Source organism: Drosophila santomea, chromosome 3R, assembly GCF_016746245.2.
Source record: "Drosophila santomea strain STO CAGO 1482 chromosome 3R, Prin_Dsan_1.1, whole genome shotgun sequence".
In the NCBI taxonomy this organism is placed as follows: Eukaryota; Metazoa; Arthropoda; class Insecta; order Diptera; family Drosophilidae; genus Drosophila; species Drosophila santomea.
Genome location: NC_053019.2, coordinates 4,857,379 through 4,877,248, shown reverse-complemented (window position 1 = coordinate 4,877,248; position 19,870 = coordinate 4,857,379). Strand labels below are relative to the sequence as shown.

General features: G+C 38.8%; 1 protein-coding gene across 1 annotated transcript; it reads right to left on the bottom strand.

The window, feature by feature from the left end:
- Nucleotides 1–3,993: 3,993 nt before the first annotated feature.
- LOC120452902 (myophilin) lies at nt 3,994–9,524 on the bottom strand. Its single transcript, XM_039637360.2, has 3 exons — nt 9,410–9,524; nt 4,574–4,894; nt 3,994–4,372 (listed from the first exon to the last, which is right to left on the bottom strand). Exons 1-3 carry the CDS (start codon nt 9,413–9,415, stop codon nt 4,190–4,192), a joined length of 510 nt encoding a protein of 169 aa, XP_039493294.1. The 5' UTR covers nt 9,416–9,524; the 3' UTR covers nt 3,994–4,189.
- Nucleotides 9,525–19,870: the final 10,346 nt, after the last annotated feature.

Below are 19,870 nucleotides of genomic sequence, written 5' to 3'. Positions count from 1 at the left end.
GTGGCAGGTGAATTTTTGTTCGCTTTGTAACAAGTCAATTTGTACTGTGAGTTCACGCAGTTTATGCCCGCACAAATCATTTTCCACTGCATCCTCCGGCTCCCTGCAGAGGAGCAGAAAGCAGCCAGGACGAGCCGGGAGGAGCAGGGCGGCCAGGACCCTGCATCTTAATGACCGCCGCCCGGAGGAACTATCCGCATAAATATAAAGTAAGCTCCGGGCAGCGCGTGTGTGTGTTTAGCGCAAGCAATCGAGCAGCTGCACTAAGTCTGTTAGATTGTTTGTAATTCAGGACTTACATACCCTGTACGGGAAACTAAGATATGAAGAATTCGTGGTATACACCTTTAAGGTTTTTTTGCATTTTTTTAAAAATACATAAGTAGATTGTATATTGGTATACAAATACTTATCAAATTCCATTTTAGGTAACCTTTTATATCTTTTAGTTATTTATCTTTTAGTTATTTAGTTTGGTACAAACTCTTTTTCAGAGGTGGTATACATTTCAAGTAAATTAAAACTAAGGTGAAATAAGGGAGATTTTTAAGGAAGGCCAGTCATGTAAAACCCTTCTTTCTACCCTCAATTAAGTTATTAAAATCTAAAAATCATTCACTTTATCAAAATAATATTGGCTAAATGTTGTCTTTAAAACTACAAATATTACAAAATAGCTTGTGAGTAATACAACTACAAAAAAATAAACAATTCTTTTTAAAAAATTTTAACGTTATCTTTTATTTAATTTTAGATTAAATCGCTTTCCAAAACTACTGAGAATCGAAGAATCTAAACACGCCAGATCACTTGTTATTCGGTTAGTTGTTGTCCGGTTTTGAGGCTTGGTTATTACGCCTCTCAACTGGAATTTGCCGGAGTAAGCTTTGCCGTGCTTCGGTTTGTTTCGTTTGGTTAACGGATTCGAATTCGGAATCCGTGGCTGCTTCTACTGCTGCTGCTGCTGCAGCTTTGGCTTGTTTATGATTGCAGCAAGCGGTTGGGCAGCAATTATGGTTGCAAGTGGGATAGAGATGGAACACCGGCACTCAGAAGGAGAAAGGACGACCTAATGCGCTGGGTTTTAGTGTCATTTGCCAGGATGTTTTGTTTACAGTAGTGTTATGTGCAGTTGAGCATGAAATATGCTTGAAGTGACCGAAAAGTTGGACTACAGATGGGCGGAAACCGCCGAGGAACCTCTGGCACCTTGGATATTTTGGGTTCACCTTCTGCCATTTGCGAAATTTATGCCCAATATCAACTCTTTCATTTAGTTAGTTAACCGCAGTCAGTAAGGGAAGGAAGGAAAGACTGGGAAACCAGCCACTGCAATGCAGCTATAAATTGTTGCAAACTTTCCGCAATTAGGTAGAAATATGTTGTACAACTTAGTCCGTTGAAACCGACCCGAAACTAAAGCGAAACGCTTCGCGGCAAGGAAACAACAACAAAATAAATGCCCTTGCATGTTCAGGCCAAATAATAATAAAAAAATCATTGTAGTTGCTTAAATGGTTTCTATTCCCATAGCATTCATTTTAGATTTTTTATACCCGTTACTCGTAGAGTAAAAGGGTATACTAGATTCGTTGAAATGTATATAACAGGCAGAAGGAAGCGTTTCCGACCATATAAAGTATATATATTCTTGATCAGGATAAATAGCCAAGTCGATATGGCCATGTCCGTCTGTCCGTCCGTCTGTCCGTATGAACGTCGAGATCTCAGGAACTACAAAAGCTAGAAAGTTGAGACTAAGCATACAGACTCCAGAGACATAGACGCAGCGCAAGTTTGTCGATTCATGTTGCCACGCCCACTTAACGCCCACAAACCACCCAAAGCTGCCACGCCCACACTTTTAAAAAATGTTTTCATTTTTTTTTCATTTTTGTATTAGTCTTATAAATTTCTAATTAAAGGAGAGCAGTTCAAAGAAATTTAACTAACAAACTCAGCTGGAAAAAGTGATTTAAAAAATGTAAAAAATTACATGTCTTGGTTCATACTGCCAAAGAAATTGGTGGTAGAATAAATCATTGCCAAGGTCAAAAGGCAATAAAATCGTACAATGAATCGTAAAACCTTCAAGTGAATTCCACCTAATTGACGTTATGAACAAAAATCGCATTCCGCTTAAGGGCAATTACACAAATTAGTGGAAAAAATGAGAGAAAACATAGAAATCAATGACATTGAAGCCTGAAATAAATAATAATCCTAGTACCTTTTCAGGGAAAATCGCCGCTGAATGAGAATAAAAATGTGGAATGCCGGGAATGAAAAAGCATTCAGCTGGCTATAAATACAAATGACAATAAATTGTCATGTTGACCACAATAAATATAAATTAAATATATTCAATGAAACAACAAAACACCCAGTGGAATGCATAAGCTGCAGAAAAAACCGAAATGGAATAAAGGGACATGAACGGCAAACGACTAAAAAGGGAAAGTCAACAATTGTCATTGTCAACTGTGCTGTGCTGGTATGGTTGCCAATAAATTGCATTATTAGAGTAGTATTAGACTTTCCTGCTGAAGCGCGCTTGTGTGTGTGTGAGTGAGCGTGTCTGTGCAGGGCAGGGGTTGTGTGGGTTGCAAAAGTATTTGAAATACAATCAGCATTGCTGAATGGAAATGTCGCCCAGCCTCTATGACCATGGCCCTTGGCTCACTGTGGGCATGCTGACATGCGTGTTTGTTACAGCAATTGTCAACATAAATAAAATTAAATTAATGGAGTAGGGAACGCTCACGCATAAGCAACACAATCACACACACTTACGCACACAAGCTCAGTCTGGCTGTCAGTTGACTGTCAAAGTGACCATTTCATTTACTACACACACACACACACTGGCACTGGCGCTCTCTCTGTCCCTTTTGTGTATTGTGTTTTGTTTTCGTTTTCGTTTCTGTCCCCCCCACAAGTGGAAATTAAACGCGTACCCCTTACACCCACTTCACCCACACCACCTTATATCCCATTTGGTTTTGGCTGATCATTGGCATACGCAAACAAACTCGCAAGTATTCAGAGACACACACACATACGCACAGGAAGCCATTCGCCATTTTGACTGTCTTATCATTCTTTCCTCTCCTTTGGCTGCTCGAATGTTTGCTCAGTGACCGTCATTATATTCGCAGTTCGTTGCTTGTGGTCTTCCCCAATTTCTGTCTGCCCCTTTTAGTTCTGCTTTATTTTGTACTGCTCCTTTGTCCGAAGCCTAGGTAAGAAAGGATAAGCGTTTGTCCTGCCTGCAGCTTAAGAGTGCTGGAGGTAACCATTACACCGCCAAAAAAGAATTGCACAATATTGGTTATCCTGCGAATTGATAATTCTTGTTAAAGAATATGGTTTACAACTTTAAATAAGCACAGTTATTTGTCGGTTAATTTGTTATATTTACTGATACTTAATTGGATTAAGAGATTCTCGATATTATCCAGAAAATGTTAAATATAAAAAATATAAATCAAAATAAAAAATAAATAAATATAAAGCATTGATTCCCGAGCATCTCACATATTTTCCCTCAGTGCACTCAGTGCAAATCGAACAGACTTTCAGGGCCCTTTTTCGCAGCTCACCTGAGTCTTTGTCTTTCATACCCCATGGACACACACATCAGCACAGATGGAAGTACAAATGGCCTTGACATTTCTTATGCTTATCGCTGTCAGAGCAGGCGTTGAAATTGTAATTTGTGTAATCTCAGGTGGACCAGGCAACGGAAGAGCAACAGCCTGGGCATCCGAAGGAGCCGCAACCGCTGACAGAGAAATAAAGGTGTCTCATGCGAGGTGAGCTGGAAATGGCCTCCCACCTGGGGGAAATTGATGGGCAGGGGAGCTGCGGGAGTGGGATGGGAAAACCACTTAAACCGCTCGACTAACTGCCGACAATCGCACAACTCTGCCCGCTAATTAACAACAGCATAATGCTAATCCACGCAGACTGGCGGAACACAACAACTTGACATTTATATTAAAATTAATTAATTTATTTGTTTCATATTATATAAATTACATTTAGAGCTTGGCACTGCTTAAATCATGCGTCACGACGCACGAGATACAAAACCCACTTTTTGTTTGAACTAATTAGATTTCGGTGTTTGTGTGGTTGAGAGTGTTGTGGTGTTTTTCTTTTCGGGACCGCTAGGGATGGCGGTGCCTTACATGTGGCGGGTGTTGCCCATACCACCGTGTCCAGCCTGGGAGGCGCCCTTGTTGAAGCCCATCTGCAGGTTGAGCTCACCCTCGTGGGCACGGAGCTGCTCCTCGGTGAAGCTGCGCTCGTTCTTGTCGGCCATCTTGGGGCCCAGGGTGGGGCCAGTGTACTCAGGGTGCTTTTGCGTCTGCGAAGGAGGAACCAGTTATTCAGGAGACTGTCACAAACAAAATAAATTCGCTTTAAAGACTCTATTACATTGTGTCAAATTGTGTCTTTAATGTTATTAAAAGATAAACAACTAAAGTATCAAATCTCGTTCAAGAATTATCCTTAAGTTACCTCTATATGGTTATATTTATTAATATATCCACTGGCAAATACTTACGATGCGTCCAAGGGCGTACAGGGAGAGGGTGACCTGGGGGATATTGCGACGCTCGAAGAGGTCGGCCGTCTGGAAGATCTCCTCCTCGGGCACGCCGTACTTCTTCACCGCCGCCTGGAAGCGCTGGATGTTCTCCATCAGCTGGAAGTTGGTGCCGCGCTCTTGGATCTTCTTCACGGATCCGGGGGCCAGTTTGTTGGCCAGCTTGCACAGCCAGATGCCGTCCTTGAGAATGTCCTCATACTGCCCGCTGGGCACCTTCTCGCCAATCACGGCAAACACCCAGTTGAGCACTTCCTGTTCCTGTTCCTTGTTGCGTGGCTACGGCGCAAAATGGGAAATTAGAACGTAAAAAAGTGGACGTAGGCGGTTGAAACAAGATAGCTGCTGCTAAGTGCCAGGCAAATCAATTTGCTGTAATCGTAGACAATTGCGGGACAAACAAGGCCAACCAGGAGGGTCATGAAATTGTCGAGTAGCAAACAGGCAAAATCCCCGACGCAGATTGCACAGAGTTCAAAGGTCAGCATGGGGGCTTAGTGTCCTGTGTGTGATTCCATTTGGAAAATGCCCAAATCGAGGCAGATACAAACAAAGCAGAACGGAACCACTGAAAGAGCGCCGCCCAGAAATAGATTCATTTTCCAATTAATTAATTTTAATTCCGACACCGCGAGTCCTGTCCGTTCATTCGAGCATTTTATGGGACAGTTGACAGGGAAAGCCACTAACTGTTTAATTGGAATTTACGTGAAGGCAATAAATTCACTCACTCACTCTTGGGTCAATTGCCGTTGCACATTTCATTCAAACAAACGGAATTGTGGTCCTTAAATTTGATTATTGTCAAAGAAATTTCAGCCAACTTCCATATTGTTGTGCCCTCTTGGCCGCGCCAACACAAATCTAATTAACCCCAGAACAAGGATTGCTAATTAAAAATAAAGCTATATCTGTGCATAAAATATTTATCCCGTGCTCAGCGGTGCTTATGTGAAACAATTACCCAACTGAAATATTTTCGTAATTGAAATCCGATGCTTATATGCATGCATCTAGGCTCATTAATATTTCGCGCATTTCTGCTAATTTATCGTCCATTGTTCATGGCGATTTTTATTTTATTTTTATTGCTTTGCCGTTCAATTGCGGCTTTTTGTTTGTACATTTTAAGCCGCCATTTGATTTGTGGCCAGCCGTTCTGGCTCGTATACATTTTTTGGGCCAAACCGAAATGCCCGCAAAATGTCAAATTTCACACAAAGTGCAAACATTAAAAAATAATATCATTCAATACCAATAACATTGTAGCCAGACATACAATTTATACCTTTTAATTTTACCAACATAATGCCTGTTATACTCTACCAAAAGACGACGGTGTTAAAGGTATATGTTTAAAACTGGTAAAATCAATCCGAGAGAACCTTATGTACAAGCAGGCTTATACTCATTAAACATTTTTTCAGATATCCAAAATTTAATATACAAACTAAGTTTAAGACTTATATAACTTTGGGATAGAATAACCAAAAAATTTGAGAGATCTGTCTGTTTCCTAATTGTAGCCGTGATTACAGGGTATGAAGAGCTTGAAATTATCTTTCGAGTTTGAAGTACTCGTTATTTTTGCCATTTTATTGGCTGTTTATTTATTGCTATTATTTGAGAGCTGCACATCAGTCTGTTGCACACCCATGCTCATGGCGACTACAGAAAGACGCAGCATTTTCATATTTCCAGGAGGGAAATTATTTATTTATTTAAAGTATGTATTTATGCGTAAATATGTGTATATTTTTGAGTATAAAAATCGAGCTTGGACTGCAGCCAAACCATCGGCACGCTTTAATGGCAACCAATGAGCCGAGGGCGTTTTAATGAATTGTACGTCAATTTGCATTCGCAATTGCTTTAATTCCAATTCGATTTCGAAGCCGAGTTTATTTCTCGTCTTTTTTTTATTTCAATATATTTTCAGGTGTTTTTTTAATTGAATGTACAAACAAACCAGAAAGCGTTGTTGTTGTTGTTGATCTTCTGATAGAATTGCATTTCACGTTTGGCTCTTGGCTCTGTTTTCTCATTATTAATTGGTTTATCTGGTTGGCCGCTTGGCAGTTGGTTCTTTTCTCTCTGTATGCCGCCCGGCATACCAGGTCGCTGCGTAAAAAAATCATTTTATAGGTGATGAACAGCTAAGTGATATCGATTGTGGTCAGCCAGTGCCAATACTGGCAGTTCATTTCAGACCGGCAATCTGGGAGTAAAAGTCAGGTAGGGGAAATATGGTCGGTACCATTAAAGCTTTAAGGAAAGGTAAACATTAAGGCAAAAACATAATTATTCCCGTTAAGCGTAGAGTGAGAGGGTGTACTAGATTCCTATAAGGGTATGTAACACCTTGAAGAAAGCGTTTCCGACCCTATTAAGTTTATACGAATTTATCACGATCGGGCAATGCACATCTTTCTGTCCGTATGAACGATAGTCGCTCTCCCTTGTCTTAAAGTTAATTTTCAGTAATTTTTATAGAAAAAAAATATTAGCTTCAGAAATAATTCAATATTTTCTTAGCCCTTAAAGTACTATCCATGTAAAAAAAATTGTCTCAAAACATATATAAATATTATTCTGCTTTAAATTGACCTTCAAATAACCCTCAACTTGGGTGGTGATTTTTTGTTCGCCTGAATGGCGCCCTCTTTTTAGTTGCCGTTTTCCGGCTGCTGGCATAAATAAAAATTTTCATTTGCACATGAAGATAAACGCTCATTTTGCTGCTGTTATTTCAATTTGTCATTTGGCCAGCTGCCAATTGGCGGATGCTGGCCAACATTAACCAAGTGAAAGAGCCAAACACAAGGGGGCTGACAATCAGATGGTCTCTTTTTGTTTGCTGTTTTATATCATTTATTCCTTATGAAAAGTTTATTTTTTACAGACGCCGCCTCGTGGCCTTGAGGGGACCGTAAAAGGCGAGCTAAGCAATGCAAAAGTGCATTAAAATTTTGCGTCTTCCCTTGGACTTTATGGTTATGGCCTTTGCATTGTTGCCAAGAAAACGGCAGACGCTCGTCAACGAATTGTTTGGGTTTTTGGCTGATTATTGGTGGGGATATTTTGACTCAACAGTTTGCTTATTCGAAGCGATAAACATTGAAATTGTTTGAGATTCCAAATTATGTTTAACGCATGAAGTCATCCTTACAAAATTGTTCATTAAAAATGTTATAAATCAAAACCCGCAAATGCATTAATTAAAATATGTCGTACTCCGAGTGACAAAAAAAGGCATCATAACACTACACCGAAAAAGGGATTAAAAAAAATATATTATAAGCATATGGCGTTTGTTAAAAAACTACTGGGCGTTCATAATAAATGCCAACTGCTGTTAAAAAATGTATCACGTGTTAAAGTGTATTTATAAATTGAAAGTTTTTGCAACACAAACTGTCACCAGGTCAGCGTAATTAATTATAAAAAGTATAAATCTATCAGAGAGCAAAGGAAAAAGATCCAATGGCCCCCAGAGACACAGTGCAGCAAATGTATTTTATGCACCTGCGCCTTCCCTCAGCATAATTCAGCAAATTATTAAGTTCAATTAAGAACAAAGTTATGGCCCAGTGGCTTTGACTGTCTGTCGCAAAAACTTGTCAGCATTATTGAGAGACAAATGTCAACAGCGGAAAACTCGCAAATTAATTATGAATCGAAAGTGCAAAAGGAATGCCAAATGCCAAGTGATGCATGAAAAGCGTAATTTGTTTGTATTAAATTGTAAAGTGCTGCGTCCTGAGTGATTTGCGACCAAATGGAGGCCACTGTTTTCCATCGATTCGGTGGGAATTAATGGCTGGTTAACTACCAGGCAGTCCAATGGCCCAATGGCCGAAGGGCTCAAGAGCATTTGTCATCCCCGACCAGACTGCCAACTAAGTGATTTTTTATTTTAATATATAGAGAAAATAAATAGCACAAATACGCGATATATGAGTATGAAATATTATCTGGCAGCTGCTGCGAGTGGGCGTAGCTGAAATCACTTGGCCAGAAAATTCTACAAGGGCCCCGGGCAGTATCTGGTTATAATGTGTAGGATAATATGTACGAGTATGTTAATCCACACAATTCTTGTATCGGAAAACTGTTAATTGACTATTTAAATATTTAACCAATTTAAGAAATTTTTAATTAAAGCGCCCGCGCTGTTTGCAATTAAATATTTTGTCTTTTAATTGCTTATTTAATTATAAATACATACAAACATTGATTGCGTTATGTATTTGTGAGCCGATTGCTGCTTATACTCGTACACGCACGTAAATGTACGAGTATATAAAGGCATAAATCAACGTTCAATATATTGTTTTAATAAGCATTTTCATTTAAATGAATATGCTGATATTTGGCACTTTTTCAAAAATGTATTTCGTATTTACTTCGCACTTTTTTTGCTTCACTTTAATTTGTTGATTTCCTCATTTGTTTCGTTTTATTTGATACCTCTCTGCGAACGAGTGCGCATATTTATTGAATGAGTACATTCACCACTACGTGACTTTCCTACTATCAACGGCTGAATAATTTTATTTTATAAACAATTATATCTGCTGGATTTGTTTTTTGTAAGCCAGCCATATTAAGGCTCTTTTCACTTTGAAAAAGAAATCGGAAACGAAAAATCAAAATGAGGAAATTGGCAATTAAAGTAAGCGCGATACTCGTAAATTCTATGGAAAAATCCAAAATGTATGATGCTAATTTGCTCAGTTTAATTCAATCCACCCAGGACACTTGATTATCCTTTGCGAAGCTTGTGGGACTTACAGCCATTGTGAATTATTGGATTTGAAAGTGAAATGCAAATTAGTGTGTGGCGCGTTTGAAACACAAATTTCAACTGACGCAGGTTTGTTGAAACAGTTTTCCATTTGGCCTAAGATAATGTACGAAAATAATGAAAACGATTTTAGGTTAGGCTAATGCCGCTGCTGCTGCTGCCTCTGTCGACGTCGACGTCAGCGGTCAGATATAGACTTGCCCGATGCCAAAATCGCCCGAAATAAACCCATAGGGGCACAGAGGAGGGGCGGGAAAAGCAAAACTTAGATGCCAACAGCGACGGCGGAAACTCTTTGTGACGTCACCACGTGAAAAGTAGGGGAAAATAAAAAAAGATTGAAAATTATCTCAGACAGAAGTGTGCCAGATATCGGTATTGAAGTCGTTTCCCTTTCGCTTTCATAGTTGGCAGAACAAATTTCAAGCAATTTGCCAGCAATTATGCTTAGTCAAGAGCTCATACATGTATCCCAAAGATACATATTTGTGTGGGCTGTTTGCGTACCTCCAACTAATCCCGTTGGCTATAAGTGCGGAACACTCTAAAATATTCTTAAACTCTCAATAAAGCCAATTCAATTTTATCTTTCAGACGAAAATCTAGCGAAACTAAAATCATTTTGCAATTACATTAAAAGTTCGTCCCATATGACAAAGTTTTGGAACCAAATAATTTGGCTAAAAGCAAACACAATAAAGTTTAAAAGCTTTCATTTATTTATTTCGCTGCACTCTGCGATAGAGTAATTAAATTATATAGTCTGACACTCGGCCAAGTTCAAGTTTAAGTTTTCAAGCAAGGTGCTCTATAAAATCTCCTGAAAACAAACATAAACAAATAGTAAAGGGGTAAATCCGTACGTCTTTTCACACCTGAGACACACATCTCTGTGATTTTCTGACATTTGCTGCTGGGCGTGATCATCGATTTAAATTCCTCCATACATATGTGATGGGTTTATTGAATGCTCATCTTACCAAATTATTCGCTTCAAATCATAAATTCACTTTGGTTTAATTAATTGCATTTTACAATTACATATACCGAATGAATTGCAAAATCTTTGATAAACCTCAGCCTTGTGGTATATTCACGCTTCATCTAAAAACGCTCAATGAATTTTTCTCACCCAACCGAATGAATAATTTTCTTATTTATTTATTTCACACACAACGAAAACAAAATGCTCGAATATGAAAATTTATGGACAAATGAACTTAACCATGAACTGTGTCTGTGGAAAGTCCTCGATGAAAAGTGTGAAGGCGGGAGCACAAACAAAACACCTAGGGGAAAAGCAAAAGCAGCTGCCAAGGCTGCAATCAAAATTAATTGAGCAACTCGAAGCTCAGTGTCGGTACGTGCGTGTTGGTGTGAGTGTGATTCTGATTGTGGACATCTATTTATTTGAGGCTGTATCTGTGAGTCTATGAATCTATGAGTCTATGTCAAAGTGAAGGCGTTGGCGTGGGCGTCAGTCCGCCGAAAACATCGACCTACAAAAAGTGGCCCAAAGTCTCAGCATTTGCTGCCAAGATCTGGCAATCGAAATCGTTTTGTGTAAAAAGCAGCGGAATTATGAGAACACGATGGGGGGTGGGCGCATCCATCACAAATGCGATATACGAAGTGGAAATGCTCTTCCCAGTTTGAACAATTTTCTATAATAAGCGAGCCCAAAACCTATCTATCTAGCTTTTCACTCCTTACATAAGAGTAATTTGTTTTGATAATTTTAAATTCGGCTAAGGAATATAAAATAAATAAAACCAAAAATAAAGTGTGTCCATTGTGCAACAGTGCTCGCTTACATGTCCTACCTATGACAATGCCAAAAAATTATAAATAGTATAAAATTGTACGAAACAAAATCAACATGTTAAAACTTTTTTTTTTTACACTTGCAATTGTTAGCTAGCAATTTGTAATTATGTACTTGCTAGCATTATATATACAAATAAATAATTAAATTCAATTAAGACAGCCTCTACATAAAAAATTTTCTTATTAACGTTATTTTAAAATTTAATGGGAGTTGATTTATTAAAAAAATTAATCAAACATTTTTGTGTAAAGTACTTTAACATTTGTAGTTACTTTAATTTAATGAAAAAGTTATAAAATTCAGTATTTAGGTATAATTTTATTTCGTTTATTTAACCACAAATGTTTACGATTTTCAATTATTTATTCCCAATAATTCTGTTATTATTCTTCCTATCATCGCGGTCCCAAGTCAATAAAATGAAATACTTCTAGCCACCGCAAAGAGCATCAAAGACGAGGCGGCTAACTTTTGTTTCTTGGCCAAGACATCGGGCCAACTGTTGCGCATAAATAAGCAATGGAAAATGGGCTTAAAAGAACAACAGTCGAATGGGCAAAAGAAAAAAAACTAAGCAGCTTTGCGGCTGGAGGGGCACTTGTCGATAATTATGTTCAAGGCAGACCCCAACAAATCGAGGTCAACTGTGTATATCTGGACACATTCAGCAATTTGTAGTATCCAAAGACTCGATTTCAAGCCTCATCCTCCTATACTTTCGTTTCACTTAACTGTGCTAATTAGTCCTTTTTGCTTGGTTTGCTCTCAATTTATTTATTCCCGGAATTTGCTGATATTTTCATAGGGATTCCTTTGCATTAAAGCGAGTATTAAAATTTGTATTTCACATGAAGCAATTTATGTGGCTGGAATTTTAAGCTTTGCGCTCAATATATTACACTTTTAAATTGAATTACGGGAAAACGAGCAATTTAATTAAATTGATTGGTGCACTGTGAGGACTGACAGTAGTTGTTAGTCAGCCATTAGCTTTAGTCTCGGTTGAACAAAGTGAAAACAATTTTACGTTAATTAGAAACAAACATGGAGTGCATAAAACGCAGTAATTAATTATGCATATTGCCATTAGGGGTGCAGCGATGCTTGGTTGCAAAACAAAGCGATGGATGAAATAAAGTTCCCACTTATCTGCAACATAAATAAGTGCCACTTCTTTGAGTCTGAAAAATTCTTACTGGAACACCAAAAGCTCAATTTACATTGTTAATTCGCTTTATCTCCGAACAGGGTCGTAAATGAATTGTACATGCAAAATAAGTGAGATGTACACTGGGTCTTGAATTGTTTTTTGCATTTGGTCTTCTGTTTACCCTAACCATTATCCGACATAGATTTGCTGTTTACGAGGAGTCAACACGCATGTAGAAACAATTATTTGTGCTTTATGTGCCAGGCAAGCCATTAAAAGATTGAAGTTTAGAGTCGGAGCTTCATGGATAAGCCAAAAATGAATTTCACCCAGTTTGAAGCTTCGATATACGCATAAATTCCAGGCTCCTGAGGTTGAATGTCCTAGTTCCAGTACGAAGATTATTCCTCTGCACTTTTTGTTTATGCCTCAACTAAATATTCCCCTCGATGGTCATGATGCTGGAAATGTATCTTTGCCCGGCGCCAAGAAATGCTAAACAAACAATTTTCAATTTAAATAATTCCCTCTGCATATCTTGAACAATGTGCCGAGCACTTCTTCTTCTGGGATAGTTGAATAGATATTAAAACAGAAATAACAAAAAGAAAAATATGGTAACGGGCGAAAGGCAATGCGAAAATGTATTCTAGCCGCCGGCATTAAAAGGCAACACGCAAACAATTTGCGATATAAACTCATAAAAATGCACAAATTTATATACGCAAAAAAGTCGGAGTTTATTTTTGTTATATGCACTGTTGTTCGCCTAATATTATTTTTTTGCCATTCGGCTGCTATCTTTACGTAGCATATTTTACCCCGGGCCTGTTTACTAATAAGACAGCCCACTGCCACCCACCAATTCCCTCCATTTGAATTGTAGATTCAGCTCACACTTGGTGTGCAACGTGTGCAGCGTGTAAACAGTTTCTGGATATCTGTTACTGTTTCTGTTTCTGTTTCTGCTTCTGCTTCCCCTATTAGTAAACATTTGTATGTCTCTATTCGCAGTTCTGTATTTTCCCACTAAATTTGCCACTCATTTCCGGTAGGCGTTTTTGTGTACGATCCGACCAAATCTTCGTCAGCCTGGCTAGGACTGGTTTTTTTGCTCGGCATTTTCGCACAAATTTAATGACAGCCAGCATGTGTTGCGCATCGACTTGGGGCTCATTGAATGCCTTCTATTTCTGAAAAAAAAGTGGGGGTGTATGGAATTTTGTTTGTTTGCATATTTCATATGTGGCTAATTTTTCCAACAGTTTCTTGTTGGTTTTGCTGGCTGATGTTCTCTGACTTTTTCCGACATTCATTGTGATAAGCTGTCTACTTGATATTTTAGAGAGCTTGATTATTTATTGTTTTATTGGTGTTGTAGAAAGGAAGAAGGTATATAAACTCTTATAAAAATGTCATATTATTGCGGAATATTTTTTCGCTATAACATCATGCCAAACAAGATCATACATTTTGTATGTATATGTAGATATATTCATATAATGTTTTCCCTATGCTTGAAAACATTTAGTTCACCATTAAATAAACATATTTTTGTGTTTATGCTTAAGAAAACGGGTATAAAATGTTACGGAAAAACAAAAAACTTTATTTGCGTGTAAATTTAATGTCCATCATTTCCCTTTAAGATATATGCCCAAATGTTTTCCGCAAACGTTTAATTTTGCGTAAAATATAACTCTGATCTTGTGTGGGCTTGTGTTTAGAGCACAGTGTATAAATATTTGGGTGGAAAACACAAGTGCAGGCAAACAAATCGAAAAGGACGCCCAAAAACACACACGCAGAGAGGTAATGCGTTTGTTTGTATGTAAATGCAAATGAAATTTCCTTGTCTTCCTTGCAAGCAAGTGCATTAAAACATGTATGAGCCATCTTTTCCACCTCCAGCACCTCCTGTGTGTCGGTGTGTGAGTGTGTATCTTTGTAATCACTTTATTTTGCATATGTGAACTGAGCTAAGTGTATGGGGGCGCACATGTGTGTGCGAGTAAATAAATTGCAAAAATATTTTAAAGGTTGCCACAGCCACGTCGCTCTCAGTCTCACACACAGGCATGCAGAAGGTACCTAGAAAGAAAAGCTGTCAGTAAATGAAATAAAACTAAAACATTGCGACGGACGGGAAATTGGGGGAAACTCCGGGCTGAAGACGTTGAGCGGCATAAACTTGCTCAAGGATTTGTAAAATTTATCGTAGACATCATTATGCGACAATTTCTCCAGCTTACACCCACGCGCCTCGATGTCCTGCAGCTGATACTGCTCCTCCTGTGCAGGCAACATCCTGGCAACAGCAGCTGCAACATGCGAGCGCAGCTCATGTGTTGCACTGGCAGTTTTGCATTTCACGTTTTACATTGGCAAAATCGCTTGCACAATGAAAAAAATGCAAGAAAATGGCAAAAAAACGACTTAGGGATATCCGACTAAATTATTCAAAACATAAGCAAGCCATGATGTGTTGCACAAGAAGCAGCCAACTAAAAGCGAAATTGCGGCAGGGCTTGGAGTGCGGATGGAGTGTCCCTGGCAGATTACATTATTCCCCTAATTGATTGTGCAGGATTAAACATTAGCCAGGAGGAAAATGATTGCAAATTGCTGCCTGCACTGCTTGCTGGCTGCGGAGACTGCAGTCGACTGCTTGCACGGCAAATACGTATATATGGCTTGATTGACTTTCAAATGGCTTGCATACTTTCAGGCACTTGAAACAATTTTAGCCGCTATGCAAGGAATGGCTTCGAAACTGTTTAATTTCCAAGTAAATACTTTGATTCGGAAAATGTGCAGTTTCTATATACTTGTATAAAATATATTTTACCTTTTATATAAACTTCGAATAGTCAATTTTGCAAAGCTTACGAGTTTACACTTGTAAACCTTTAAGCAGTGAGATTTATGGTACATAAGCCAATAATTGCATTCTTTGTTTGCAAAAATTACTAAAGCAGCAAAACACCCATTTTTTTCCGACTTATTTAGTTAAAAACATTTTGAAGGCCCATTAGAACAATTACGGAGATAATTTGGGAACATATCAATAAACATCCAGGGCAGATTCCGGACTTTCGCTACATGCGAGAATGCGGAGAAAGCCATTAAGCAAATACACTTTCATAGAGTGAATGCGGATGGCAGACAAACCGCAGAACATTATCCAATGTGCCTTCTGTGGGATTCCTGTCCCTACTCAGCCCCAGACAGCCATAAAAACGTGCAAAATGAATCATTATAAATAACAATAAACGGGACGTAAGCCATATTTTAGGCATAATAGCTAATAAAACACACACCAAAGTGGCCAGCCGACTGAGAAGCAATCCAAGTCCAAAAATGCCTCGGAATCATGCAAGCCTAACCGAAACGACGTGTCCATGTCCGACTACATTTAAAATGATAAAGGCAGGCCGAAACAGACAGGCGGTGTGGGAAAATAAATATAAAAAAAGTCCAAAAAGGTTGCCATGCTTCAACAATAAAGCCAAGAGTCCAAATGGAAAACAAAAAGCTGAGGAAAACGAAAGGCGGTCCTGATTCTCGGACTGATTCAAGCTGCGAATGCCGCTGCACCTTTCACCTACACGAACAGATAGAAAATTCTGGGGAAAAACAAGAGGAAAAGCAGAGAGGTGGTCAGCGGCTGTTTGCTCGTATATTTCACGCTCGAACGTCTTTGGGGTCACACAAATCCGATTTACATGCAAATAAATAAAATTCATGTCGAACTTCGAGTTGCAGACAATAAATTTTTGAGTGCGCTTCACTTGTCGGAGCAAAAAGCATGAAAAGGAGCACTGAAAGTAACCGAATGAAAAGCAGAAACAGAGTGCAGACCAACCGCTTGAGAATCGCCTTTTAGTACGTATTCCCACCCAGCCGATTCTTTCCCCTTTTTGTACTATATACTGTATATACTTTTTACCCTGAATTTTTATTCTGTCTCCGTATGGCAAGGAGTACGCGCTGTGAAATTGTATTTATAATGAATCCAATGTGATATGCCGATTTTCCACTTCTCTGGCTTACAAGCCGAGCACTTGACATTCGTGGAAATAAAGCACGAAAACTGAGCCAACATTCCTAGACTTCAATTTAAACTTTTGCCGTTGGCTGCAATTTATGCAAACCATTTCAAAAAACTCATCAAATTCCCTGGACGCCACCGAACTGATGCGCTTAATTTTACGTTAATAAAATGCATAGCCGCAGCAGATGTAATAAAATAATAAAAATGTCAAATGCGAAACTACAGCAAGTAGTAATAAAAGCAAATAACGAGCACATCATTTTAAATGGGACCACAATTTGGTACCCTACATAGCCGCTTTGAAGTAAGATGTCCCTGATTTTTAATAGAATCAGTTGGGTTTCTGTCTTTACTTAAGGTGTCGGAAATATGTGAAAGTCCATCTATCATCTCTGCTTACAGGGCATCTCCTCTTCGTGGCACGAGTACACTGACATACATACTTTATGCTTGTTTTATTATTTTAAAACCTTCCGAGTCACTGGGAGCAGCCAAGGAGAAATTTCTCCGCTGTCATTTGTTGTTGCCGCTGCTGTTGTATAGGTGAGTTGGGTGCCACGCCCATCGCCGCCTTCCCCGAAATGTTGTGATGAGAATGTAAATTACCCGGAAAATGCGACATATATACGTTTACAGCAATACCAACAGCAACAGCATAAGCATCGGCAAGGACAACTTGCAGCCTACACCTTAAAAAATTATTAAGTTAATAATAAGTTATCTAATTAAACTTGTATTTTTGTATTTACCCAATAGTATTAACAAAATACATTAAGAATCGAATAATAGTTATTCGAAAAAAACAACTTTATATTAAGCACAAGTTAAATATATTTTTTATGAGCCTTCCTAGTTTTAAGGTGTTCGGTCAAAATATATCCCTCCAACTTTTCAACTTCCTTTTAAACTTAACGAACGATGTAAAAATTTCAGCAAATTTGTTCTCTGTGCAGTGAAAGGAGAAAGGTTGGTAGGTGGGGAGTTGAATTCGGGGCGTGGCTGTTCCCGCAAATGGCTCCCGCTGTCAACTAAAGTGTAAAAAAATGGCAAGTTGAGCGTTGAAAGCAGCGGAAGCTGTCCCCACAATGCAAGTGGAGCAGATGCCTGGGGACGGTGGTTGGTGGAGAAGGAGTGGGGGGAGTAGGAGGAGGGCGTAGCTGAAGGTTACTTGGAAGGGGATGAAGAAAGAAGCAGGCGTAGGTCGAGGTCCTGGTCTTGGCTCCCGGTCGTTGCTCACCATGCTGACAGCAGACAACAATGTAACATAATGGCGGTAACATTGAGTGCCTACATAAGTCCTTTTAATTTGAATATTTTACGGTGGCAACTTAGGGCCTTTCCCTGCGCCGCTATCGTTCAACTTTCCCCAAAACGAACATCCATTCAGTCAGGTGTGTGTCAGCTCTTGTGCTTGTATGTGATTTAAGCCGCCATTGAAGAAAACTTGTCGACTGAATTGTGCCTAAAATGTGAGAGAGAAAAAAAACGGATAAGAAAAAGAGAGGGCACCCTGAAAAAAACCTTAGCACGTGTTGTAATTGTCGAGTGTCAACGCGGAAGTGTACGTGTGTCACCATCAGCCGGAAACGGAAATGGCAACAATGTGCCCCGCTGTCGAAATGAAAAATTAAAGTTATCGCCGTGTCACTAATGGCGCTGTCAGCCAGGACTCTTCTTAGCTGTGAGGAAGCGATTCGCTTTTATCGCGGGTTCATCCGTGTGACCCTTGACACTTTGCAGTTAGTCCTCGCGTTTGTCTATGCTGGTAACGCGGCAGATAGATGCGTATGCACAGACTGTCAACCCGGGCTTAACACTTCCCACGGGGCCAAAGCCAAGTTACAAGCCGCAATTCAGAAATTCAGCACCATACTGGCCATAAAGCTTTCTTGCCACTTAATATGCGGTATGTGAGCAATTGGGTAGAATTAAGTTGATAAAAATAAAGTTGATGTTGCATCTTACTTTCTATATATTTTAAGCATGTGGGCACTAAAGAAGCTTACAAGTAAATTCAAATTTAATTATATTTTAAATGTATCGCCCAAATTAAACCCGTTATAATTTTTGAATTTCTCGTTTGCACTTCCATTAGCAAAGAACGGGTATCTGATATCCGGGCAACTCGACACTCTTGTATGTTTTTTAACAGATAGCCCCTGCTCAGCTTACATTTTAAAGCTTCTTTCTTTCATATTCGTTAGGTTTAGTAGTTTAAATTTATATTTTAAGCAAAAATTGTAATTGGATATAAAATATACTATAAAATTAAAAGCTGTTTTGAAAATGTTGTTTCTTGTAAGCATCACGAAACAAAATAAATAAAATAAATGAGAGAAAATTAAATGGGCTAAATATCTATACGGGTTTAGAACACAAACGTTGTATATTTATCTTTGCTAAACATAATATAGCCCAATATCCATTTAATTACAAACTGGGAAATATGTAACAAAATAGTTTAAATTAAAAAATTTTTTCTAAATGTATTGACATTATAAAATAAATAATCAAAATGTTGACAAACAAAACAATAGAAAAGAAATATAACTGAATTAGCCAATGTTTTCTTTAAATAGTGGTACGTATATGCAGGTATCTGTAAATGTTTAAGATAATAAGAATTATATTTTTGTATTCGTGATGAAGTGCCCAATTTTCTCTAAAACATATATGTTAGTCAGAAGTGCTCTTGGCACACAGCGGAATTAGTTTCCATTTGTAACTATGCCGACTGGCAATTCTGTTTTCGCAATTGTTGGCAGTGCCTTTGTGCGATTTTAATGCCACTTTAAAGCGGAGTCGAATATAACGAGCTATTCAATGACAACAACCGACCTACGCACACGTGTGCACTTGCCATTGTGTGCGTGTTTTTCCGCTCCCAAAACTCAATAAGCCAGCAGTAACACACTTGCAGACACCTCGAGGTTAGGCAAACACTCTGCTATTGGGGCGGGAATGCCTGGCAACCGATAGACGTGTTCATCATACGCCACGTAAGCCGGATATAATAATAAAGAGCAGCCAAGGTGAACGGAAATAAGAGAAAATACCACATATAAGGAAAACATTAAAAAGTCAGGAAAACAGGTAAACAAACGGAGCGTCACGATTCAATGTCCTTTTTCGCCTCGACTGTTTATTTTCGACTACTGCGTCTCCGGTGAAATGCAAACTGTGTAATGAAACGTGTCTTGACAAAGTCTTTGGCGCAATTATTAGCCGAAATTTGTCCAGGGAAATAATACAGTGGATCTTGAGCACTTGTTTGCTAGTCGCTCATCGCTGCAATCGACTATAGGGTGTTCCTCTTTATAAATTTTTGCCGGCATCAATACATCAAGTGGTGACAGTGGCAGGTGGCGGCTACCGTGGGAAATCCGGGAGAATTCATCATTTTTGTGCGAATTCAA